This window comes from Halichoerus grypus, chromosome 9 (genome assembly GCF_964656455.1).
Source record: "Halichoerus grypus chromosome 9, mHalGry1.hap1.1, whole genome shotgun sequence".
Classification (NCBI taxonomy): domain Eukaryota; kingdom Metazoa; phylum Chordata; class Mammalia; order Carnivora; family Phocidae; genus Halichoerus; species Halichoerus grypus.
The window spans coordinates 26,156,096-26,183,916 of NC_135720.1; the positions used below are offsets into that span (position 1 = coordinate 26,156,096).

Here is a 27,821-nt window from a genome sequence, read left to right on the forward strand (position 1 = left end):
TTCAGGGGCTCCTTACGGATGTAAATGAGGGGATTTGTTTTCATGGTGTGACAAGCCTTAGAAGCCTCATAAACTCTTTTGTCACTTCAGATTTTAAAAAGAATTTTTTTTTCACTCCCTCCTTCCCAGCTTGAGAGTCTCACACTGCTGTTTGTGAGTACAGTTGGAATGGTCATCAAAATGTCTGTATGGTTTTTGGTGTTTCACGGTGTTTTTTTCCTCTGAACTTAACTAAAGTTTCCAAAATATGTAACTATGAAAGAAATCCTTATCTGTACAAAATCCAGGACAGCCTCACAGAGCTGGTCTTGACCTCCTCTGTCAATAGGATAAAGAGGAGGAGACAGAGGAGGGGAGACAGATTTGTGTACGGCTTATACAACTGGCTCAATTTGCTTTTCCTGTTTAAACACGGCAAAGCAAAGACAAGCTAAAGTTACATACATGACAGGGTATATTACCTTTTAAAGTGTATCTTTAAGTGCAAAGAGGCAGGATAAATGCTAGGGGAGTTTCAAAAAAAAAGGTATCAAGAATGACAGACTTCTTATGGATTCTGTCAAGATGGATTTTATTCAACTTGAGACCTTATGTCAGGTTATTTTAAAATTCATTAGGATTACAGATAAAAAGAAAGAAAAGAAGATACTTGAATACAAAAGTAGACTCTTTAGAAAGTAGTGACACAGAGAAAGTTAAATTTCAAAACTGATGGGACGTAGCCAAAACTGCATGCGGAGGAAAATTAGTAAACCTAACATGTTTTTATTTTTTTATTTATTTTTTTTTTTTTTAAAGATTTATTTATTTATTTGAGAGAGCGAGAATGAGAGAGAGAAAGAGTACATGAGACGGGGGAGGGTTAGAGGGAGAAGCAGGCTCCTCGCCAAGCAGGGAGCCCGATGCGGGACTCGATCCAGGGACTCCAGGATCATGACCTGAGCCGAAGGCAGTTGCTTAACCAACTGAGCCACCCAGGCGCCCTGTTTTTATTTTTAAACAAAAAAGAATAAAAATCAAGCTCTTGACTTGAGGAAAAGTATAAAGGAACATAGTGATTGAAAAGCCTTATAATAAAAATGGGAGAAAAATGGCAAGCCCGCTGGAATGAGTTTCATGTGTCATAGGTGTTCTGGGTAAAAAAGACAGCAGGGAGGTGTCCTATACAAGAAGGAAGGGAAATGAGAGCTGTATATGGCAAAATATATTTTAACATTACGACTTGGGAACCCAAGAGCACGTTTTAAAATTTATTTTTAATCTTGGGATCATTGTGGCCAAATATTTTCAAATATTTTTTTTTTCTAAAAGACTTCCTTATAAGATCCCTAAAACATTTCTCCAGCACTTAAGTTGTCCTTAGAACTCCCCGGCATGCATCAGCCCAGCTAACCTCTGTTTTGTTTTGCAACAAAAGTATATCCATGGTTTTATATCTTCTAGCTTTGGGTGCATTATATAGTGAGTATGTAGGACTGAATCCTTGCTGCTTCTGACAAGCCCGAAGCATTCTCTCCTTTATCTATCTGTATCACATTATGTTGCGCCCAAAATGGAAGTGAGAGCTCAACTAGTGCCCTTCTATCATTTCAGATGTGAAACACCCAAGGCCCGGAAACATTGAGGTTCCAGGTCTCACATAGAGGGTGAGAACTAGAAATTGCTTTCCTGGGCCAAACACTACTGTCTTCAGCGTAGTCTGTGGACAGCCCAGGTGCTGTATACACCGACCCTTTCAAGAGCCTTTCAAGCAGTTTTCTTTCCTCTTTAGCTTTTATTACATGAAGTTTGGCAAGCAGGGCTTCCATCATTCAGATGATTTTCAGGAAGACTCTCTTTTTAGTTTACTTCTGATATTTAAGAATGGCCCTGGGATAATTTTTATGATATCCTTCAATATTTTAAAGCTCTGTTTTTACTGGAGTGCCCATTTACTATGGGAAGAAAACCGTTAAATCACTGTACTAGTCTTTCCTTTTTGGAAGACTTTTTGGCAGTATCTGCTAAAGCTGAATATACTCATTCCCTCTAAACCAGCAACTTCCCCTTCTAGGAATATGCTCAACATCAAGGTATAAATGTGTTCACCAAATGACATCTATGAGGATGTCCAAAGCTATGCTACTCATAAAAGCCCCAAACTAGAAAAAAGCCAAATGGGCATTAATCATGCAATGGATAAGTGTTCTCTTCACCATACAGCAATAAGAATAAACCAACTACTGCCACGTGCATCCCATGGATGAATCTCACAAACATAACGTGGAGTGAAATAAGCCAAATACAGAAAGTATGGTTCTAATCATGTAAAATTCAAAACCAGGGAAAACTAACCTCTGGTGACCGTGTCAGGGTAGCGATCACCTTCGGGGATGGTGGTAGTGACCATGGAGGCCATAAACAGAGCTCTGGGAGCTGATCATCATCTACATCTTGATCTGGGTACTGGTAACGTGGGCACTCACGTGGTGACACACATATTTTGTGTACTTTTCTGTGCCTAATAAAAAGTTTGCTTAAAGTCCAGGCTTAATTTGAGCTTTTAGTTCTCCTGCTTTGTTTGAATCTGTGTTGGGCTCAGCTGTCTGTCTGCTTTGCTAAGTGCTCATTCCTGCCTTAGGTATTCCCAGAGGTCCTCTTACACGGTGAGTAGGTAGGAGGAAGCCTCCAGGATTGCAAACCTGGTTTGAATTCTTGCCCCACCACTTGGCATACTTAATGGTTTTTGGAAATTACTTAGCTTCTTACTGAGCCACCATTTCCTCAACTTGAAACATGGGGAAAATACAAGCTCCAACACCCTAGGGCTGTGATGTGAGTTACATGAGATATTGTGCATGAAATGCTCAGCTCAGAGGAAGCACCATTTGCTTCTAGCTATTATTTTTCTTTTGTTTCCCTAAAGACTGTACTGTGCTTTTAACATATGGAGCAGTCTTGCCATTTGGCATCAGGCTGGACCTACAGCATAGACACAGGTTTGGGCTTTCCATTCTTAAGTCCTTGGAGATTTCACACTCTCAATTACTTCATAGTCTTGATTCCAAATCGGTTAACCAATCAAGAATTCCTCTCTCAGTCTACTGTCTTCTATTCCTGGAGTTACTTGCTTCAGCTTTTTTATCTTAAAAAATTCTCTTTAATCTACTGCTCCCCCTCACCTTAATTTTGTCTTCATAAGTAGAAAAAAAATGCTGGGTGAGCTATAAGACTTGATGGGTGGATTTTCCTTAATGGCCTTGATGGGTACATTCTGCCCAAATGAGTGCCTCTTCTCAGGAATGTTCGGAACTTGAATCCAGCCATTGTTAGTTGGTAGAAAGATGATGTCTGCCAGTGCTGTACAGAGAGGTCATGAAAGGGTGCAGGGGTGGGGGGATGTGGGGAGATGGAGGCCCTTTCTTTTTTCAATTAATGAAACTCATTAATTCAGAAAATAATTCCCAGCCTTTCTGCCTGAAGATTATTGTCATTCATTAACCCAGATAGTTGAATCCTGTTTCGTAATGTGAATCTAAAAAAGGCTCTGCAGTGGCTTGGGGACTCAGAAACAAATTAAGAGATCTTGAAGAAAAACCAAACATTTTTGGAAAAGGAAATTATTTAACTTATCTATATAAGTTAAATATATAATGGTATAAACTTATTTCAGTTAAATATATAATTATATAAACTTATTTCAGTTTTTGAAATTACCTGACCTCACATATCCTTCAGTGCTCGCATATTTTTCTATCTTGACAGCAAAACTTAGTAATCAATCAAGTGGTCTACATCTGATCTTCCTGCTCCCCCACCTCCTCTTCGCTTTTTCATCCATCAGAATCCGGATTTCTGGTCCTCTGCTGCACTGTGCGTTCTCCTCAGGGATACTAAAGCTTCCATGTTGCCAGATGCAATGCCCAGGGTTCTCTCTTTGCCTTATTAGCATTTTCTGTGAAGTTACCTACTACGTTTTCCCTCCTCAAAAGTATTTCCTCTCTTAATTTCAAGAAACTACTTCTGCCACTTCTGGCTCCTGCAGGGGATCCCCCTCCTCTTTTTCTAAGGAATAACCACAGGGTTCAATCTTGTGTTCTCTTGTATGCCTGCCTTCTTTCCCTAAGTGCTCTCAGTCAGTGGCTTTGAGTACCTTCTGTATGCTCATTTCCAAGTTGTTTTTAATCTCCAGTCCTGGCCTCTCTTCTGAGCTTCATGCATCTGCCCATGTGAGATTTCCGCTTGTGTGTCTAACAGACCGCTCCCATGTCGGATGTCTGGGTTCCTTTCCCCTCCAGCCATTCCTCCTCCCAGGTTTCCCTTCTCCGCAAATGGCATCACTGGCCTCCACCCAGGCACCTTAGGGGGGAAGAGTAGAGTTCTCTCTGATCCCTGCCTTTCTCTCCATCCCACATCTATCTAATCTTTCTGTTCCACCTCCAAAATCTATTTTGAATCCACCCATTTCTCTTTTTTCAACACTAGTTCAGGCTGCCATCATTTCTTGCACAGTTCATAACAATAACTTCCTAATTTTACTTGCCCATACCCAGTCCGTTCTCCACACGGTGGTCAAAGAGATCTGATTGAAGTTTGTGTATGTGTTGCAAAAAGTTGAACTCAAGGTGGAAATGGCCAACTTTTCACTTAGGCTCTGTCATAGACACACGTGGCTCTGACTGTTGTTTTGTTTGTTTTTTAAGATAGAACATTTCAGCAATATAAATGTGAAGAGAAGCATTGCTGATCAACCCTATCTGATTTCCTGAAATGGAGGGAATAGGAAATACTGCCAATGTATTCTGGATCTTTCTCCAGCGAGCTGGCTAGAAACCACTAGCCGTGTGTGGAGGAGTGTCCTTTCTGAAGTACAAGGAAAACCTACCAGAGAACAACCTGCAGACACCATGCTTGTTTTCAAGCATGAATTTGCTTGAAATTGCTTACAGAATTTTCGCACGCTCCCCTGCTGTTGGGGGTCTATGTATCATGGACAATAGGAACGGCATCTTATACAAATGTCACATTAGTCTTGCAAAATTAAATTATTCATGTATTGAGATGGGAGCAAATTACTTTCTCCATCCAAGATGATGGCTCTCTGATTTTTAAAAAAAAAACTGGATAGGAACATTAATATTTCATGCTTTTTTTATAATATCTGGGTGTTTATGAAGAAATAAATATTTGCAAGTAATGAGATACATAGAAATTCCCATTTGATTGCCATTGTTTCTTGATAAAAGTTGAAGGTCTTCACTTTATTAAAAGAAAAATTGAATAGCAGAAGAGAATTTCTTTTGAAGATTTGCTTTCTATTAAATTAGTACCACAAATTATACTGTGAAAAAATACTATTGAAGATATTACTAAATACATGGTAAAACATTTTTATTCTGCCTCATTCAGAGAAGGTTTATTTGTACAGTGCTGCTCAGAAAAGTTATATTTTCTTAATAGATGCTTACCTGTAGAGTGTTTAATTCTTCAGTGGCATTCTGTTTTTAATTTTATTTTTTCATTTTTTACAGTGTTTGTATTTTTATTTTTATTTTTAAATTTTTTATCTAAATTCAATTTCTTCAGTGGCATTTTAGAAGTGTAAGTACTGAAGTTACTATGTCATTGCTTAGATTATGCATGGTCTTCTCCATAAGAACTCATACATAGTGGAGAATTAAGGCCAAACTTCTATTATTTTTTTTCCAATTTTAAGTACACAAGGTAATTGGAAAAGTGATTTCATTGAATTTGCTCTTTTAATTTGTAAAGTCAGATTATAACAACCCATGGAGTATTCTGGTTTCCTGAAAAGCACTGCTGTGAATCTTACACCCTCACCTCTATCGCCATTATTTTTCTTATATGACATAGAATTTGAGCAGGTCTTAAAAAAAAAACACAAAAACCTATAGTTTCCTTTTTTTTTTTTTTTTTAATGTTCTCATGAAAGGGAGCCCATAGGAAGAAACCAATCTTGGACTGTGTTGAGTTTTTCTACTCAGCAGGTGACCGTGTTGAATACTACTTGGTGAGTTCTTGGGACCACCAATGCAATCAGAGTGAAAGAATTCTCTGTCTCAGCTTCTGATTCAGGGAGTTCTGGTGTAAATAAACATTCTTCTGGATTTGAATCAAAATTGAGATAAGAGACTACAAACCCAGATTGATTTTGGACTATATTAGTGATTGTTCTTCCTGAAGAACTTGGCTAGAAATCCTGCAGCTGGTTCTGTCATTGGCTCACCCAACTCCCATCTCATGCCTGCCTGGCTTACTTCTTCTCAGATCAGGGTAGCTAAGCGAATGCCTTTACTCCCAGACTCCCTTGCAGCTAGACTGGTATGTGACCAAGGCTCTGTCAACCAGTATTGAATTTGGTTGCAGTATGAAAATTAGGCAGTAGCTTCATAGGTTGTTTGCATCTTCTTGTAAGCCTCGCTGCACTAGCCTCTTGCTCTTTTGACATTGACTTCTGTGGACACTTAGCATCCAGACTTGCACGTCATCAGTGATGAGAGCAGGTAGCAGCAACAGCAGTGTTTCACTGTGACAGTCTTGGCAGTGTGGCATGTCAGCGTGTCCTCTGGCCCTGCTGGAGATTCTGAAAGCTCCTTAATATCTCTTAATAAATCCTTTTTGCTTCATATAATGAGTAGATTCTGTTGTTTCCATATAAGTGTTCTGACATTCCCTTCATAGCCACTTAACAAGGGGCTGGCTGTCTTGTTTCAATTATCTGTTTTTCTTTCCCTAAATACTGATAGTGGTTAGATGTTCTTGTGTGTTCTTTATCAGAATTTATGCAATACTTCAGTTGTATATAACAGATTGGGGGAAAGTCAGCATTTTAAAAATAAATACAGAGAATATATTATTTTTCAGTTATCGGCTGTTATCATGACCATATCGTTTATGGTTTATGATCGTTTATGCAAATCCCACTCTTAGAAGAAAATCAGTTTGTCTAAGTAAAAAATAATCAAAAACTAAAATAGTCACTCAAAATTGCCCAGCATCATGAAATCGAAAGAGAAACTGGTAAGGCTAGAGGCTAACCCAAGTCAGTGGGTGGGCGCATCCAACCCCTGGACTGTTGGTGTCCTAGCTGGAATATAAAGCATTTAAGAGAGGCAGGAAGTGTTAGGACACAGCCAAAGGTTAGGCATGGGAGAAATCGTTAACATAAGGAGGACAGACTATTTACCCCCATTCCTTCTTTCATCAACATTATTTCACTTTGGATTTATAGAATTTTCCTAACTTTTTTTTTTTTTTAATTTTATTTATTTATTTGACAGACAGAGACAGTGAGAGAGGGAACACAAGCAGGGGGGAATGGGAGAGGAAGAAGCAGGCTTCCCGCTGAGCAGGGAGCCCGATGCAGGGCTCGATCCCAGGACCCTGGGATCATGACCTGAGCCGAAGGCAGATGCTTAATGACTGAGCAACCCAGGTGCCCCTAGAATTTGCCTAACTTTTCAATTCAGTTTTCCTTTGCCTCTACAATTCTTCTAAAACACAGACCACTATCTTGTATAAAAACTGATGTTTAACCATAACTAACTGACTGAGGTCTAACCTCTTTGACTTGCCAGGGAAGGTTCCTCACAACTGGCCCTGATTTACTTTTCTAGCCGTATTTCCCACTTCCACCCCTACGAACCCCACTTGGTCATCCCAGTGGGCTAGCAGATTGTCTCAGGCAGGTTCAGCCGCAGACAACAGTGTAAGCAGAAGGGGATTTAACATAGGTGGGTGGTACTTACACAATCATTGGAAAAGCCTAGGGAACAAGTCCAAGCTGTTCAGTAATGACTCCCAAGACACCATTTCACAACTGCCTTACCAAGGCCTGAACTGGTAGGGATTGAACACTGAGACTGAATTATCACTCCTACTGAGTTGCTTCAACAACCAGACTTACCCGCAGAAATCGCCAAAGCATCAGGAGTGTGGACTCAGGTCCTCCATCAGATTCGCCAGGTGTACCGGTTCTGCAAACCAGGTGCAAGGCAGATTGGGAAATGTGGTTTTCAGCTTGTAGGCCTTCACATGCAGTGCAGCCTACAAGGTGGTTTGGGGCTATGAAGGCAATTACAGCCTCCGTTATACATGTAACTCAGTATTCCCAACACACTGACAGCTCGCTCTCTTCACTGTGCCTTTGCTCTTGCTCTTTTGTTTAGTTGGCATGTGTTTCATATCCTTCTCCATCTAGCAAATTCTTACTCGTCCATCACACGTCACCTGCACTGTCATGTTTTCTCTGATATTATTTCCTTCTAGTTCCCATTAGAGGGCACCCTCTATTTAAAAATGTGTCTTACTACCATTTGATTGTATCAGTCTTCCATCCAATGGAATTCCTAACAGACAAGGAATAGGTTGCTTATTCATTCATTTTGCTCTTCAATCAGCAGACTTACTGCCATCTCCAAAGCCAACGAAGGAGATAGATAAGTTCAATTATGGAGGGATAAGTGACAGAGGAGCGGATAATGACTCTTCTAGGGAGAAGACATGGGAGACAAAATGGTCAAGGAGGACTTTGTAAGAGAAGGTTGTCTTCATCTTTGTGTCTTCAGTGCCTAGTGTTGTGCTTGGTGGGTAGTGTCCTTAATGAACAAGTCAAGGCTGGAATTGAATGAAATGACTTGTTTGAAATGTACTTTCATGTCTTACTAAAAGCTGTCTACCAATATTGTGATGCTTTAACATTAATTCTTTTCTAATACCATAGAATAAAGCTAAATTCTCTGGAGCTCATTTTGCTTAAACTTTTCCTCCTGTAATTTATTCCTTTAATAATAATTGTATGCCTACTGTGTATCAGATCTGGTGGTCAGCCCCTAGGCCCTGTGGATCCAGAGAGCCATGGCCTCTGTTCTGTGGTCCAGGTCATATGTCTAGTGGGAGATAGACTCACCAAACAAACAACTATACCAAAGCAGCAAGTAGTAGTGCTGTAAGGAAAGTACGGGTCTTGATGAGATGAATAATAGGCAGTGTCAACAGAGTCAGGGGGTCAGGAAAGGTTTGCTTTCCTGAAGAAATTGTCTGTTAATCTGAGACCCAAAGGATGATGGGAAGAGAGCGGGTTAAAGGTAATTCACTGGTCCTTCTGGCTCCCATTTTTCCCTAGCAACAAAAGAGTTTTTCCTTTAACTCTTCTCCCTGTCCTCCAGCTCCAGTAGTCATTTGGTTGCCAGGATACTTGGTATTCAGGAAAATAAATTCCAATTTCAACACACAGGGAAGCTTTTCAAGAAACAACTTACATTTGTGATGGGAAAGTAGTCATCATCCGTGTGGGAATTTTTATTTCATTATTTGTGAGCTATTTCCTAAAGGAAGTTTTCATAGAGGTTAGACTGTTGTGGCATTATAGGACAGATGCTTTTAAATTCTCCCAGCTCTTTCCCTCCTTCACCCATTCATACAGATGGGTGATTATCACCTTTCTTTGAATGTTCCCATGAATGTTATGTGTTGTCATGTTGTATCAAATTGGGGAGTAGCTGACTTTGCAAAGTGAGTACTTGGATTTGGCTCTGGCCCTACAAAAATATCAGAGGGGGCTTGCCGTGTGTGGAATACACAAAGCATTAAGTCAGACAATTTCAAAAATTAACCTAAGAATGGATCACTGATGCTAGAGAATGAATAGATTTAGAGTAAGTACATTTTATTAGGAGAGTAGGAAGAAAAATAAATGTGTGTGGAGAATGGAGGCCACTTTAGGGAAACCCCATCCAGACAGGGGAATTAGCCAGTCGTCCTTTGATCAGTGTGGGAATCTCCTGAAACCCTTCTCTTGCCATTTGCATCGACCTGAGAAGAATTTGCAGGCTCTGCCCCAAGACTCCCAAATGATCCCCTTTACCACTGTGATGTTTTTAGGGCATTCTACACATTTTAGTTCTCTCTGAATGAAGCATTCACGTTGCCATTCAACATGTCTAGTTTGGGGTGCATTCTAAATCAAATTATACAAGAAGCTATTTGTGGCATTCAGCAGCTGCAGAAAGAAGAGGCTGTTTGGGGGGTGGGGCAAGGGAGAGTGGTGGTGTTAAACACAATATTAAGTGAAGCTGGAAAGTTCAGAGTATAGAGTTATCCTTGTTGATGGGCAGTTGTGATTGTATTGACAAGAGGAAGACGGAGGTTACTGAGTGACGAAGTGAATTTTATCCTATTTCAACATGGGACGCCCTGCTGGCATGAGCCCTCCATAGATGCTCTGGGGTTTGTTTTGATAATGAATGTGATATATCCTCCGGAGTCTGTGGCCGAGTCCTCTATCCAGTGGGGTGCAGCTGGTGAGTATTTCTCTTCAGAAAGCAGTTATAATAAAATAATTCCATTGCATCCCGTTGTGCATAAGCATTGAGACAAGTGGAGAACAGTGCAGGTGCGTTAGGACTGTCTTCGAGAGCCGAAATGCTTACTTGATTAAATATGGTTCGCTAGTGAAAATTGACTGTGGCTGCTCAGTTTGAACATGTTTTATCATGTAATGATTCATATGGACTGCTACGCACAAAGAGATGGGCGTTTCAGATAAGGGGATGAAACTGGGTTAAGCCGCGTCTGCTGGGAGTTGTTGTACAATGTGACGGAGGTTTGGGGAAGTTATTTGGCCTTGTAAGACCCCCCCCCCCACGTTATTTTCTCCCCAGATACCTTACATTTCTTTTTATTCTGGTTCAGGAAAACATTGATTGTGTGTCTTTTTATTGTCGGTCAGATTCCTCTAGTGCTTTCTACTCCCTTCCGCCTTTCTTCCTTAGTGGAAAAAAGCAATAAATGAATGAATGAATGAATGAATGATAAATACAGTGTACGAAACTACAAACTCTCTGCACCTGTCTTTACAGTTCCAAAGCTTCCTGCTTTTGACTGCTTGTTGAAACTATTGTTGGGGTGCATGAGAAAGACGGCTAATCTTAATCCCTCCTATTATGATTTTATTTGCTACGATGTGAAGAATCCCATGGTTTTTTTCTGCTGTTTCGAACCCTGATGATACCGAGGGGGAGGAGCTAAGCATATCGTTTTAACAAAGTCAGTGGCCAGCCATTACCTAGCATCAGCATTCTTGTTTTGATTGCCATGTGATTTTTCTCCAATTCTGTGTGGGCCTAATTATGTGGGCTCTGCAATCAACACGCCCCCCTTCCTTCCAGCTGTGCCCTAATTGTGTTGCCCTCTGGTACCCGGGGCATGCCAGCAAGCTTGGAGGTAATTCTGTGGCGTCAGGTCAGAAACCTGCACCGTGAACTCCTTGCTTTAGAAATGTTAGGTTACTAGAATTTAGAGATACTGAACATATGTCCCCCCTGAAATAATTGATGTTTTTACTCTTGTCCCTTACTCTCATTTGTTGTTTCCTTATTAAAATTATCCTTATCTCTCACAATTGACAAGAAAAATCAGTGAAAGAATATGAAACGTTGAGCTTAGAGGAAGGTTTATTTGTGTCAAAAGTCTATGCTTGACTTTAATGAAAGTTCTGTACTCCCTGGACTCATTCTGAATATCATTTTATGCCTGGCTGACCTTCCTTTGCTCCCTCCGTGACACCTGCAGCAGCGTAATTCCAGATCCTTCACAGCCCTCATGCTAAATACGGAGCTAGTGTCTCCGTTTGAAGAATTCTGCTGTCTATGCAATAGTTTAGGACACTGTAATGTTTTTTTTTTTAAACCAACCCTAATGAGATAAATGTTATCCTTGCCTAGGTCAACCTTCACCATTGCTAGAAAACCAAATACAGTTAGACATTTAGTGTTGCTGTCAGGTCTTCAGCAAACCAGAGCGGTCTATCTTAATTTGTCTAATTATCATTTTGCATGTGAACCAGCTGGCCTCTTAACAAAAGCAGTTGGTCACACCAGTTTATTAATTGTAGCGCTCATCTTAACCATATGTGAAATAATATAAGAAATCACAGGAAGTAGAGAAAAGAAAAATGGAACAGTTTGTGAGATTGTTCCGCTGCTTACAAAATAATGAGTCCAAATTATTCTTTTCTCTGAATCTTTATATATACTGATCATTAACTGTAATTAATTTAAGCAGTGAGAAATACGATTTTCCTTCCGTCATTTTAAATAACATATTTTTTGTGTTTGTGGACAATTTGGCTTCAGAATCCTTTTCTCTCTAAATGAAAACACTCTTGTTTGGATTTCTTTTTTGCAAGATTGTATGTTTTGCTTGGAAGTTGATGTGGACCTCTTTTTTCTTAGCCATTTTTCATTTAAATGTAGCTGTCCCCTGATAGATTCAGAAATGTTTTACATCATTCACAGGTGCTTCCTTAATCTGCGCTTGGTTGCAGATGCTAGGTAGTTTGTGAAAATTCACAGAGATTATAGAGTGTGGGTCTTCCTTCGGTGGAGGAAGATGCGAACATTCTTTTGAGACCTGTTAAATCAGAGGCATTTCTCCCAAGCTCTTCTGTCAAGAGAGTAAGTAGCAGGAATCAAACTATGTGAATGTTTCACTGGCTACCACATCCCCCTGCAGGTGGCGACCTTCTACTTTATTTCGTCAGCCGCCCCCCCCAACCCCACCCCACACAGAGTCTTCATTAGGATGTCCCCTTTGTCCAATTTTAAAAGTACAAGAGAGCCCAGAGTATAAAGCACTTTAGCTAATCACGTGACTCTTAAATTAGATTTCTCAGATCATCACATTATACTTCGGCTTTTCATTCTACAATGAGATTTTTTTTTCTTTCTTCCCTGAAGATTTTAAAAGAAAGGTTGAAATTGATTTTTTTTTTTTCAAATTTGAGGTTCATTTCCCTTTAAGTTATTTTTATTATAAAAGGATGTAATTATGGTAAATTTAAGTAGCACAGAAAATTAGTCTCTTCTCTAAGATGTGATAGACCCCTAATATGCATTCTGTGTTTTGAATGATTGAATTAGGAAAGGTAAAGTGAGTTAGGTTTAGAATTGAACTAATTGATATGTAGCTCTACTCATATACATTATTTCTATCCTGAATGAGCCTTTATATTCCTAATATAGGCTGAGGAGAATGAATTAGATGAATCAGTACTAACGTGGGTGGATGGATTAGAGCTGTACAACATGTCATGAAGAATAGTTGGTACAAGCATAAGAGGCTTACAGTTAATGAAATTATTCATTCTCTTTCTGTGAGACAGACGTAGTTCACTTTTGAGGAAGTTCTCCTTGAAGTAATATGGCCTATATTTTTTTGAAATAAAGAGTTACTAAAGCTCTGTCAAGGAATGCTTCTTAAGGTTAACATTTGAAAAACAAACAGGGGCGTGCCAAGTCGGGCTAAGTCAGGGATCAAGCATCCCCGGGGAAGAATGACAAGCGCGGCGGCACAGAGGCAGAAATGAGTGTGGCCGTTAGCAGCCCTGCCCCACCAGCCTTTCCCAGTGAAGGCAGAGGCAGATGGGAGCGTGGATGCTGGATAGCTCCGTGATGCGCTTCAGGTCCCTTATTTTGTAAAATAAAAAAGAGTGGATGGGATGCTCTTTGGGACCATCTTCAGCTCTGTCTAGGAAAATAGGAAATCTCCCCTTTTCCGCTTGCCCTTGCCATATCACTGCTCACCGTGACTTCCAGCCTCACAGCCCCTTCCCTTCACAGAGCCCTCCACCGTCAGCCCCACCTCGTGCCCGTCATCTCGGGCCAGTCTCCAGATTGCCCCGTGCCCTGAATTAGAGGGGCATTGCATCCTTCCAGCCCTGCAGGCAGGACTGAATTTTCATGCTGTGTCAGCAGGGCTCCCTTTGTGTTTTGGACTTTTGATTGGGGTTTCTTTTTTTCGTAGCATGTTTTCTGTCTGCCTCGCCTTTCGTTTGTTCAACATTTGTCACATGAATATTGTGGCTTTACTAAACTAGTCACAGTGATAGCAGACGTTTTGAAATTGACCGAGCAGATGGTAGCAGTGGTTTTAGACTAAATTATTAACTAGGATCCACAGCAGAAGCCTTTAGCTTCAACACATGCAGAGTAAAGGGTGTTTCTAGCATCAGAATTAACTGGTCAAGTGGATGCCAGATCAGGTTTCCTCTAAAGAACTGATACATTATAATCTCCTCAGGTTTCCCCTTCTACACCAGCCACCTCCCCTCACCAGATATTGATGGAGAGATTTCCATCCGCCTTGTTTTCAATATGCCATATGATTCATCATTAAAGATTAATTAAGAAGCAGGAGGAAGAAAAGATCATTGTACCACTGAAGTTCTAGAACATTGGGGATTTTTAACATACCTTTATGAAATAACATAACTCAAGGGACAATTAATATAATTCTTCATGAGCATCTGTCATCAGACACATGTTTTCATTCCGGGACAGTATTTCTACAGCGTTACCTTGTAGACTGTGTGTGTGTGTGTGTGTGTGTGTGTGTGTGTGTGTGCGCTTAACCTCCTTATGAACTGTAGAAAGCACAAGATCAAAGTCACACCCGGGGTATAACTGAAATTTCCCCACTTGTCTGTAAAAGGCCTTTCTTTATAACTGGTTTATCTAAAACTAGCCTCCTATCCAGGATATGCATCTGATTGTGATGGTCCTCAAATCTCCTTTAATTTGGCACATTCCTTTATTATTATTATTATTATTATTATTATTATTATTTGACTTACCAGAGAGGCCAGACCAGCAAAATGTTCCACTTTTAGTTTGATGGTTTTCATTTTTTCCTCTAGCTCTTGTATTCCATGTAAACTGGAAAAGTTTAACTTGTCAACAGTGTTTAACTTGATTTTACCATAGGTGATGCTTATCCTTGGTATTTCATCACATCAGGGGCCACACGATATTGCTTGTCCCATTAGGGTCTCCTGGATTAGGAAGATGGCAAGCTGGTCCTTCCACTGTGCAGTTGCTCTAATCTTCCTCTTATATGGCAGCTCTGCAGTAATGGAACCTAAAATTGACAAGTGAATCAAAGAAGTTTTGAATATGTGAGGTCTTAGACTGTTGAGAGAGGAATAGTAGAAATTTGGAGGGAAAATGCCTGATGGGAAAAAATAAGAGATCCTTTAGTCACATGTAACCAACTCACCTTTTTGGGTTGATTCTATTCAGTTAAATGCCTAACAGCCAGAACCTGTAGTCAATTCAATTTGTCTTGAGTAATATAAAGTATATTGTTTCATCCTTATGTTAAGTCCTTATGGCTGTTTTTTTTATATCATAAATTACAGTTGTATCAACAAATGAATTATACTGTAGATTTTTTAAAAGTCCTTTACTCGTGAAATTTTCTCTCCCTGAAATTCAACTTTATCTCTGGGAATCCTGAATTTTATCTGACAGCCCTATTTTTTAAAGGTACTCTCTTATTTACACATTTATTGATTGTATCAGTTCATCTGCCTGTGTTACTTGCTTTGCAGCTTCAATAATGATTGTTATTTTGATAGATAAAAATTACAAACCGTATATAATTGCCCTCAATGTGAAAGTGTTTATAGAAACATGAGACACAATTCTTATCTCCAAAAGTTAAAGTTGTGGGAAGACTTTGATTCTTAAACAGGAGGATAGGGACTAAGCTATCTCTAAGTTTATTATTAAAGCATTATTATGAATTGTTTAAGTAGATTATGTTGCTTGTTAATTTTTAAATATATATTTTTAAGATTTTATTTATTTATTTATTTGACAGAGAGAGATTGAGTATAAGCAGGGGGGAGCGGCAGACAGAGGGAGAGGGAGAAGCAGGACTCTGAGATGTGGGAGTCCTCAGGACTCTGAGATCGTGGACTGAGCCAAAGGCAGACGCTTAACTGGCTGAGCCACCCAGGTGCCCCTAAATATTTCTAAAATCTCTTACTATTAAGTGTACACTTTATTTTATAGGCCCAGGGGCCTTCTATTGGATACTTTCTGCTATGATATTTTCCAGTGCCCCCAGTCTAAGAAGTACAAGAATGCTTGGGTGTGTCTCTGGATTTAAAAATTGTATTTCAAGTATTCCAGCCATGTGTAAAGATAATGAGGACACCTAAATTAACTTAGTCACGTACAATCTTTTATTTCAGATGTTAAGCTTGATTTTTAAAAATAGCCTAAAACAAATCAACAGTCAGTAAAAGTCCTATTTATAGATAAGGCTGGGCTGAGACCTTTCATATTTTGAAGAGGTAAAATTCCTTTGAGAAGAACTTAAAATTATCTTTTGGTACATGGCCCTTACCAGAGTTCCATTATATCTGATTTTTCTTTCCCTTCCCTCTTACAACTTAGACCACAGTGATCTTTACTGATTATATATACCATTTTCAGTTGATCAAGGATTCAAATTTTGTGTGATTCAAAATGTGTATATTATCTGGCATCATATCTGCATATAACTCTGTGGACAGTACTTGAAAATGTTCCTTTTTAGTAAATACTGTTTAACAGAGTCTGTGAAAGGTTTTTGGATTCAACATAAAGACTTTTAATGCCCCAGCCACCCCGAATGCACAGAGGAGGGCCTGAAGTTTTGTCTAGGTGGAGATGGGGCCGTGGGGGAAGGATTCGAGGGGCTGGAAGCCTTATCTGTGAGTCCTGGGAGGCTTAGACAGCTCTGCTCTTAAGAAGCTCTCAGGTTTGAACATAAAATCTTTTGTCCTTAGTAAAAATAATAAGGTATTTTAAGGTTGTGCTCAAGACGACGTGGGTGTTAACAGAGTCATTTATTAAACAGCTAGGGTTTAATTTTAAATTTTTATACCTTAAGTGTATAATGGTTCCTGAAGTTACAGACTTAAATACAGTCTGATAAGACCAAGGTAGTTGTAGAAAAATGGCCCTGCGTGAGAACTGATTCGGGCCTCCTCACCTCTGGCATGCATTGCTACACCAGCTCCTAGCTTCTCTTTTTGCCCCGGTCAAGTGCACTCACATCCACTGCTCCCCTTGCACTAGTGGTCTCTTGGAAATCTGGCACTGGCCTTACAGCTTTCCCTTTTTAACTCCATCAGTGACTCCCTGGCCCACCAATGAAAACCCACCCCCTATGGGAAGCAAGGGCCTTTGAGGTCTGGCCCTGCCTCTCTCCACCTCCCTAGCTGCCTTTTCCCACATCACCCCCCTGTAAGCTTATCCTGAACCTCCGTGTGACTGTGACTGTGTTTTATCTAAGAGTTCTCTCTTCCACTCTGTACTCCAAATGGGGTGGGTGCCCTTTGCCATCTTTTCCATTAATATCATGGTCTTATCTCTCTCCCTGTGCTTGTTCATTACTTTATTATTCTTATCTTGTTGGGCGTGTTGCTCCGTTGGACTCTGACCTTCCTAAGGTCAGGAACCAAGGAACCAAGTTTGATTTACTTTTAACCTGGATGTTGGGGGAGTTAATAAGTTCTCGATGTAAAATTTCTGAGTGGTTGAATGCAAATGCATAGTTACAGTTAAAATTTTTAGACTGTGTATTACTTTGCAAAATATTTCTATAACTCTTTGCTAATATGTTGTATACCTACTCCTGGAAAGTAATCAGATCACTGTAGAAACACTCAGATGATTCCTAGAAGAAAAATTTTAAATGCTGGTCAGAAATAAGATTTCATTTCAGTGAAAGACTAAGCAGAAAGAAATGTTGGAACTTTATAAGGATGCAAATATTTATACAGTAGTAGTGGTAATAGAATTCTCAACCAGGATAAGCCACCAGGATTGTTCAAGTGATAGGGAGCATATTTTTCTGTATAATATTTGGCAGTATTTTTAGAGAACATGATTCTCAAATATATTATTTATCTGTCCTAATAGGGATTTTTTTATAAGATATATTGACTTGAATGTACTAAAGATATCTTTTCCCAACTTAATATGTGCTAATGAAAGAGAAATCAGGACACCGAGATTCTCATCTTAGCTCCTACATTGCATTAGCTTCTAGATCTCAGTTTTCTCATTTTTGACTGAAGATGAAATCTACCTGTCTGGTTCATTGAAAAATTGACTATAATAGCCCTTATAGAAATGAGGAAGTTCTTGATAAGCAGCTAGGGTTTGGGCTGAAAGCAGATTGGCTTAAATTAGACATCCCCGGGAGATAATGTGAAATTTAAGTAGAGGTTAGCAATATGGATCCGGAGGACAGACAAATGAAAGACAACAGTGGGAGAGGTAGATTGAGCAGAGCGTTTAAAAATAGTAGCATAATCCATGGATCATCAGTCTTTTTCCCTAAAGGTCCAGATAGTAAATAGCTTCAACTTTACAGGCCATATGGTCTTTGGTGAACACAGCCCGAGAGCAGCCATATACAATAGATAAACTAATGGCGTAGTGGTGTTCCATTACAGCTTTATTATTGGACACCGGAATTGGAATTTCATAGAATTTTCACATCATGAAATGTTATTCTTTAAAAATTTTTTTCAACTATTTAAAAAGGGGTCAACTAGTTTTGGCCGAGGGGCCTTAATTTCCTGACTCCTGCTTTTCCCCAGTAAAAAAATCATTAAGGTTTTAATAAGTAAATAGCACAGGACAAATGTTTAAGGACAGGCTCTTTGAGCTTGTTAAGAGTTTGTTAGAACCCAGAGAAGGAACAGTCGGATGTAGGAAAGGAACAGGTGTTATACAATGTTGATGAAAAGCTCAAGAACTGGGTCATTAGTGGTATATAATTAAAGATAATTACAAGAGGAGAGAGAAGACGACCATTGGTACTAGTTAGAGGGGCACTGGTAACCACTGGGAATTTTTTGTAAATGAATAGAGAGAATTTTAGGCGGTAGAAAAGATAGTGTATAGCCGCTGGAACTGATAGGTTTAGAGCAATCTTTCATGGAGCTGGTAGCTTAACTCTGAGGCAAGTAAAAACACTGAGGTCTGCGACGTTTATTGCCCTTCTGTGAAAGCATGACTGACCCTTCATTAAGCTTAGGGCTGCTTAGCTATGTCTTAAGATTTCACTCATCTATGTAACAAATATATATGCTTACCACATACCAGATACAGTTCTAAGGACTTTATCGATAATAACTCCTTAAATTCTCATGGTAACCTTGCAACATAAATACTTTTACTGTCTCCATTTTACAGATGAGAAAAGCAAGGTATAGAGAGGTCCCTCCTCTAGTAGATGACTAATATCCTGGGTGGGATGGCTCCAGTATTGGGCTTTTCACTCCTACCTGCCCTTTACTGTCAAATTTTCCATGTCAGGGCACCTGGGTGGTTCAGTCGGTTAAGCATCTGCCTTTGGCTCAGGTCATGATCTCCAGGTCCTGGGATAGAGCCCCACACCCACGCCGGGCTCCCAGCTCACGGGGGAGTCTGCTTCTCCTTCTCCCTCTGCCCCTCTCCCTGCTTGTGCTCTGTCTTTCTCTCTCTGTCAAATGAATAAATAAAATCTTAAAACAATTTCTTTTCCATGTCTGAGATATTTGAACTTTGTTTTTCTGCTGTTAATAGGGCTAAAGTTGGAAGAGGAAGTACCATGGATTTATATATTTTATGTTGAATGTATAAATGGAGCAATTAAAAGATATTAGACACTTCTATAAAAACCTGGCTCTTCAATAAACTATGACACTGAGGCCATGCAAATTATAAGCCTGTTCTCATGCTGATGTGCAGGCTATAAAGTAAGAGATGATAAAATTATTGGGGAAATCTTTATAATTAATAAGCTCTTTCAGAACGTAACCTGATGTGTCATGTGGTAAATACCATAATTTATTTGGCTAGCATCTGAAGATCCGGACTTGAGGGGGACAGCATGGAATGATGCATAGAGGACGACGTACCCTGGATGCTGGGATGGAAGCCTACTTTCTACTCCTAGCCTCACCACTGACTGGTGTGCAACCAAATAGTGGTATCATCTAGACACAACTATGGCCACTTACTATACAATATCAAGTGAGGAAGGAATTTCCTCCATGTGTGACTCCTGCTACAGTTCATTTGCTTAGAGCACTCCTCTGACTAGTCCTAGTGGACTGCAAGTGTCTCACAAATACCCCCCACCCCGTGGTGATCATATCCCCTCTTTAAATGAGAACCAATGGATTCACTGTAGATTTTTGTTTTATTGCCATCTCCTCCTTAAGGTTTTTACTCACATCTCGCCTTTTCAATGAGGTCTATCCTGACTCCTATTTAATCCTGCAACCTGGCCACTTCCCCAGCCCTAAAATCTTTTTTACCGTATTCAGCCTTTTCTTCTGTCCATTCACTTACCACCTTCTAACACGCCATACAATTGTAGTTTACTGTCAAATCATGTAAGTCCTGCGAGGGCAGGAATGTCACGGATGTACCCGAGATGCGTGGCACTTAGTATGTGCTCAGTATTTACCTTTGAATGAATGGTTGGATGCCGTTGTTGTCTACATGAAAAGCTGCATGTTATTTCCAACCCCACGTATGTGGAGTGACATTGTGTGTTGCATTTCTCCAACACTTGGGGGTTGTGAATCCGAGAGCTTTTGTCTAGAAGCCTACCCACTACTACCTGTCTCTCGTGCAGTGAGACTGAGACGCGGCTCTTGAAGCAGAGCGTGGTCACTCTTGCTTATAAATTTGTTTTCCTAAGGGGAATTTCGCTTGCTAATTTAAGGCAGCTATATAATTTAACTTTGGAGTCATTTCTCATTTGAGTCGTTTCTTGTTTGCCATCTGGCCATGTAATTACTTTTAAGTAAAACTATGTACAGGATGAAAGAGCACAAATTGGAAATCTGTGATAATGTGGATGGTGAGATGATAATATGTGTGTGTGTGGTTTTTTTTTTGCTTTGCTTTGCTTTTGCTGTTGTTCAAAAAATACAATTAAGGGAGAGGGGAACATTGGAGGAGGAATCATTGAGATCTTTCCCTAGAGGGAGCCTCTTATATAAATTTTCTTCTTTGACTGAGAGCTTTTGTTATAAACTAAATGTTTTGAATTAGTGGATTATTGCATTTTTCCATTCATTTATAAGTCTGGCCCTAAGCTATGAAACAAGAGGTTGTCTAACATGTCTCCAAAGCTGTTCTGCCATGAAGGGGACCTGGGCAGAGGTGTGAGCGTCATTCTCTCCCTTGGTCCGTTTTCTTAGTGTTTTCCAATCTGTATTCTTTTCCTATTTGTTCCAGTCCCTTTAGCCTGGAAGTTATTTTCCTAGTGCCAGCCTCGGTGTATTATTATTTCTGAATCTTCCCTTTCACTTTGCTTCCCCAGTTCTTGGAGGTTAATTGCAAATGGACAAAAGAACCAGAACCCAGTACTGTATATTCAAGTTCAAGAGAAACCTAAATAATGTTTGTTTGGAATTACTGTTCTCCCTCATGGGTAGAGGCAGAGTTTGTGTGTGTGTGTGTGTGTGTGTGTGTGTGTGTGTGTGTGTGTGTGTGTGTAATTTTTAAACCAGGTGCTTAGATAATTAAATTTAAAATACACAGATTTAAATCATTAGGGTACAATTGCAATGCTGATGATCAGTCATTGGCAACAAACAAACAAAAAACTACTGGGTGAGAAGACAGGAGGTACTAATTTGCATGAAAATGCAACCAAGTCATCACGTACAGCTACAAGGAGATTCTGTTGTAAAGTTTTACTGCTTGTAAACGTTCCTTTGGTGTAGGAGGCAGGGCCTGGGGGCGTGGTGGGGGAAACAATAGTTTGGCTCTCCACTCCCCCATCCCCAAATCAGTTCAAATGCCTGAATTAATCGGAGAGTCAAAGAATCAAAACAGACTCGCTGTAAGTCTTGTGGGCTCCAGTAAACAGATCTGGTTGTACCTAGTAGCCTAGTGAAAATGGGGAATACATTTGCTTCACCTTGACTTGGGTAAAGGAAGATCTGCACTCTTTTCATTGAGAGGAGAAACTTCTGATCTGTTGGAGAGAAAGTGAATAAATGAGCACCGAGGCAGAAAGACTGATGTGGCTCTCATGCAAATAAGAACTGATTGGCTTTCTCTTTCTTTCTGTACACTTTGTCACTGCGGCTCTCAGCCTTAAAGATTAGGTTTCAGTGGGAGCTTTTCAGGTTCAAGGACTGTTAATGGGTTGTAACTGCCTGACAATAAACTCAACCTCAACATTACATCAGCCCCACCCGCAGATGTCTAAGGATTTGAGACTGAAGGAAGAAAGTTAGAATCTGGAGCAGAAGGATACAGCTTACCACCTGCCTGATGGGCTGAGCTTTTAATGTGATTTAAATTTCTAAGTCCTATGTAGGTATCCTGGAAATGGTGGTCTTCATTAATGCAAAGATCAAGTCTTTAATTAAACTTTTTAAGAAAAAAAGTAAGTAATTTCTCCTCCCCTTCCCCCTTGATGGGTGTGTGTGTGTGTGTGTGTGTGTGTGTGTGTGTGTGTGTTGTACTACTTCATCTTTTTGAGTGATGGAATTAGAATGTGAAACAACATAATTAGCACAAGTTAAACTCCGTTCTCTACTAAGTTGTTCAAATACCTCAGACTTTTGTAACTCTAGGGCAGAATTATGTGATTTTAGCATGTCTTATTTATTTATGGTTGGGATTTTAGGTGAACCACTTCTTCTGTGCTTCTCAAAAGAAGCCCTTTGAAAAAAAAGGTGGGGTATTTACCTTATGTCTGCCTTGATGTATGTTTTTTTTTGATTCTTTGGCTTACCATGCAGGGAGGCTGTGTGTGATCTATCACGTATTTTTGCTGGCGATGATCCTCTGAAACTCCCTGGAACTCTTGTTATGTATTTCAGAGCTCCGGGACAAACTCTGTCTAGACTGATCAGTCACTGTAAAGTGCACAGCGTTTGTGGCATGGCCTCATTGTGTACTGACCATTGGTTTACGTGTCTGTTTAATCCAGATGCTTCTTCATTCTCTGCAGAGTATAAATTTTACAAATACATGGTTTTGTTTTTATATAGCTGTTGGCTTAGTTTAGTTTAGCTTTTGGACCAGTGATTTAAACTAGATAAATGTGGATGGGTATGAGCATTGGTAAGAGAGACATTGGAGAAAGCAACAAAGAACAGCCCTCTGGGCTCATTTTCTCCGGCTCCCTCGGTCGAAGGCTGTCTTTGGATGGACTGATTAAAATCTGCCCTGCAAGAGTGAGATGCTCCAGAGAAGAGACAACTGTTCTTTCATAGGAGCCAGTTGGTAGCTGTACAGTGGGGCTGATGGTGTGATGGATTTGATTTGTAATTGGCAAATAGGAAGTTTCACTTTTCAGTAGTTTTCAGCTATGAAGTGTGGTAATTCAGTCCTCCAAATAAATGCACATCAGCACAAAACGTTGCAATTAACCATGGCTACTCTTTGGGGGACATATGGTGAATTCCGCCCTGTGCAAGCTTCTCAGGCACGTAAATAAGGGCTACATCCTGTCTTTGTGGATTTTATGTATTAAGATTGATAATTACATGCACCATGCAAAACATTTGTTCAGCAAGAGGTTACGTGAAATACCAGGTGCCTAATTTACATGCTGCTTTTGTCAAACATTAAAAGCAGAAAGCACACAGACATTTCTGTTTTTAGCTTGATGTCTAGTCGCAGTGTTTATTTTCCCATTTAGCAACTTACGGAGAAGGTGGGATGATTTGAGAAATGAATTATTTGGAGATGAGGCTTACAGAATTTAGTAACTGTAGAAAAGATGGGCTATGGGGGAGTGCTAACCTGTGACTCAGGTTCCCAGGAGCGCGGAGGAGGCCAAGTTCCCCTTCAGCGATAGGTCTAAAGTCAGGGGCTCTGTTGGATTAATTTCACTGTTCCTGCCACAATCATGCTTTACATATATTAGCTCATTTGTTCTTTGTTAATAGCTCTATAATACGGGGCAGTTAGATACTTTGAATTAATTTGAAATAGTTCAAATAGAAAGGTTCAATAGTTGAGGCATGCTTGTTCATTTTATTTTGAGAGTCTGTTTTATAGTTTCATTTCTAGGGACATACGATGTTGTACAAATGTGTATGCTCAGTGTGCACTCTCTATCATGTCACAGTCACGGAAGACTTGCCCCTGGCTCACAGTTCTAGGATCTGCTGGTTTTACTTGTCATCCCCAGGAAATGCTTCAGCACGGGGGTTTTCCTCTTAAACTTCCCTAGTCTCTCCCTACATCTGGCTTATAAGCAGCAGATATATAGAAAGGGTTAAAAATTGTCGATGGATATATTTGGTGCTGTCAGCTTCATTTTGGGCTCCTCTGGTAGCCCCAACTCAGTCTGTATTTCAGGAAGAAACAAAATAGACACAGAGATCCCAAGCCCTAGGGGGATCAAGGAAAACTACAATGGAGATTTAGGGTACCTTTCATGATTACCTACCGTTTCCCCTCTGATAAACTCTTTTGTATTGGGGAAACTCAGTTGAATTGGATTATGTTGGGAAGGGTCAATTGCATTGGAATTTTTAAAAAAATATTTTAATATAATAGTATTCCATAAACAAAAAATACTCCATGAAAGCAGGAAATGTGGAGAAAATTTTGTAATACAGATTGTTTTCTACTTCTATTAGATATGCTATTTAAATATATTTCACTGAATGTTTATGCTTAATTTTTTTTTTAAATTGAGTTTATTACAGTGATGTTTGCTTTAGAGGGGAAAGATTTGGTCTCCACCTCTTGGTAGGAAATTTGTTTCTGTCTTGACAATCTAACATTTACTGTTGCAATGACATTGTACAATTGGATGAATACTCATTGTGGCAGAGTTAAGTAGGAATTGGAGGTCTCTATCAGTTTTCTTAATTGTTTTCTAACTTCGGAGTAAAGGGAGGGCCCAAAATGCTGGGAAGCAGTTAACTGAGGAAACAATCCTACCAAAACATTGTGGGGGATGATGGACAGTTTCAGCTTTTCCTTTAGAGACAAAACACTGTGGGAAGGACCCCTGGAGCCTAAGATTAAACCTTATTCAGAATTTGCGCTCCATTCCCCCTTTGTTGGCCCTTACCCCATGGATGTGTTAGGCACCAAGAATCCATCTTGATGGAAAGAATTTGGAGCCACTGAAGCTTATTTTGACACCAGAATTTACTCTGCCTTTCTTTCTACAGCTGTCTCCAACCTTGATGAGGAGAGTAGATGGACGGTCCACTACACTGCTCCGTGGCACCAGCAGGAAAATGTGTTCCTTCCCACCACAAGACCACCCTGTGTAGAGGACCTGCACCGCCAAGCCAAGCTCAACCTCAAATCAGTATTGAGGGGTAAGATTGCATCCTGCAAGCTTGCTGTTCTTGGATTACTGACAGTTAGAATGGAAAGCACAAATGTGATTGCTGTTTGTAAAAGAAGATCTTTATATTAATGAACACATAGTATGCTGTCTTTTTTTTTTTTTTTTTTAACAAGAGATCCTAACTAACTTCCAGCCTAATACATGCCTAATAAGTTCTGGTCTCTGTAGAAACCTGCCAGTTTACAGACATGCAAATCTGTCCTCATAGAGCCCACCCCTGCTTAGAAACTCTTCAGCATGTTCAAACCACCAGTACTAATGTAATCCAAATAAACCCCTGCTGACATGCGGCATTTTGCTACTGCCTTTTTTAAACCATTGTAGGTATTCAGGGCAAATTTGTTAAAGCTAATACTTTATAATGGTTTGTTCTGTTTAGTTCAAGTTGGGTGGACAGGGGACCTATATATAGACTTTGAAAGAGTTCAAAATGGTTTGTTTTATCAGGAGTTGGGCAGCACCCAACTGCTCTCCTATGAAGCGTAGGTTCTGCAACAGATGGGCAGAGTACACGGTGGTCGGTAGGAAATTATAGGAAGAGTATCCTCCTATATCTAGTTTAAAAGTTTCCTTTTTACTTCAATTTACTGTGGATGTTAAGAAGTGTAAATGTATGGCAAGGAAAGGCTTCTTAAAAGTGGTAAAGAAGTTCTTTAAAAGAGGAAGGAATGTCTTTTAAGATTCAGAGACTTTTTCCTTAAAAAAGCAAACTAATGTTCTTATTCTACCAGATCCAGGCAATATTTGGGACATCGTTTTATTTAAAAAGTGCTTGTTGTTGGGGTGCCTGGCTGGCTCAGTCGGAGGATCATGTGACTCTTGATCTCAGGGTCTTGAGTGCGAGCCTCACGTTGGGTGTAGACATCACTTAAAAAAGCCAAAAACTTAAAAAGTACTTGTTATGTTATTTATCTGAAATTGAAATTTACTTTAACTGGGTGTCCTGCATCTTATCTAATTGAGAAAGACTTAAATCTAGAAGAAATCTGTTATTGATTCAAGGAAAACCCAGCATGAGGACCCCAACTAATATTTATTAAACACTTGCCTATATGCCAGATTCAGTTCTAAGCCCATTACTTGTATTATATCATTTAATCCCCACAATAATCCTGTTTACTATTATTATGCAAATTTTATAGGTGGTGAAATGGACTCACAGATCAGAAACTTCCTGAGATCTCCAAGTTAGTTAATGGTAGAACCAGGATTTAAACATGGACAGTCGGAGGCTTCCGAGCCCTTACTCTTAACTGCTGTATTATATTGCCTTTAACATTTGTTGGAAATCTTTTATTCTGGCAGAAGTGCAGGTTACAAAGGCAGTGTCTTGGCTCTCAAGGAATTTCTACTTATTTCTGTAGTACAAATCACAATGTGAAAAATTCTCAAAGAGATGTGCCAAAAATTGCTGTATAGGAGTTAGAGAAAGCAGATAATTTCTGCTTCGAGAAAGAAGGAATAACTTATCATAGCCTTATTTTGTCTTCCTTGTAATGCTTCAGTTACCTCATGTATCTTACAGTATCTCGTATCCTACAGTCTTGGCTTTGGGCTCTCCAGAGCTGAGGTTACTGGGTCCCCCTTTTCATGTAGCCTGCCTAACCTATATATTTAGTGACCATAAGCTTAAATGAAAAGAATTGCATTAGTTGGGCTCTTCCGTATGGCCTTGGCATTGTACTTGGACCTTTGTTGCCTTCATGATGTATCTAAATCCAACCTAAATTTCTTCTACATCCCTTCCTTACCTAGCGATTTATCTTCAGTACATTGCAACCAAGAGCTTCTCTCCTCATAGCTCACCTTCTTCCACCAAATAATTAATAAGAATATTAAATGGCACAGTTCCCAGGACAAACCCCAGAGGCAGTGCCATTGTTAACATTTCTCTCTGAGCTACGAACAACAGAGCTCTGCATGGTCTGGCTTGTAGAGAATGCTTTCAGGAAGGTATGTGTGAGTTTGAGTATTCAGGCCTGGCTGTTTTTTGATCACTCTCCAGGAAATTGTGCTTCACTGCCTCTTTCATGTATTTGCAAGTATCAGATCAGAGCTTCTCTTTTCTTCCCTGAGAAAATTGAACGTCTGTATATAGATTTTTCTGATTTTATTTTCCTTTTGATTATTCAGTAGATCCATGTGAAATATCATCACCACTGGTTTTGCGTACACTTGAATTTTATTTTGAGAAGGTAAATGCTTTAGCAGTTGCTCTCATGTCCTAAAATGCCTCATTGAAGGGATTTACTATTAATAAAGTTAGTAACTTCAGAAAATTCTTGGAGCTCAACTTTTGAAGTCTGGATTTAAATACTCCTGAAGAGATTTTTAGATAAATAATAACTTTTAAAACAGTGAATAAGGAAGATAAAATGAGAAAGAGCATCTGAGTTGTTTTCCACTTCTTTTATTTACTTTTAATCACATGCACAGAACTTCACATCCCACACTTGCCATATACCATGTTCGCAACCTGAGTTAATAAACACAAGTACAGAGCATTTATTACCTCATTATCAGTGAAGATTAAAAAGAAAAAATTCAGTCCCTGAATATATGGCACTATTAAGGTATGATGTTATATAAAGCTATCAGTTTAAGTTAATTTGCCCTCAATGTTATTTGCTTAAAAATATAGA

General features: G+C 39.6%; 1 protein-coding gene across 6 annotated transcripts in view; it reads left to right on the plus strand.

The window, feature by feature from the left end:
* NHSL1 (NHS like 1) overlaps positions 1–27,821 on the plus strand; it is a 231,770-nt gene that overhangs the window by 142,702 nt on the left and 61,247 nt on the right. For 5 of the 6 annotated variants that reach the window (XM_036097872.2, XM_036097874.2, XM_036097873.2 and 2 more), the window contains exon 2: positions 24,995–25,147. In XM_036097872.2, the coding sequence (XP_035953765.1) occupies positions 24,995–25,147 (153 nt within the window). Of the gene's footprint in view, positions 1–10,170; positions 10,302–24,994; positions 25,148–27,821 lie in introns of those variants that run through there. The other variant, XM_036097876.2, reaches the window with a different exon arrangement.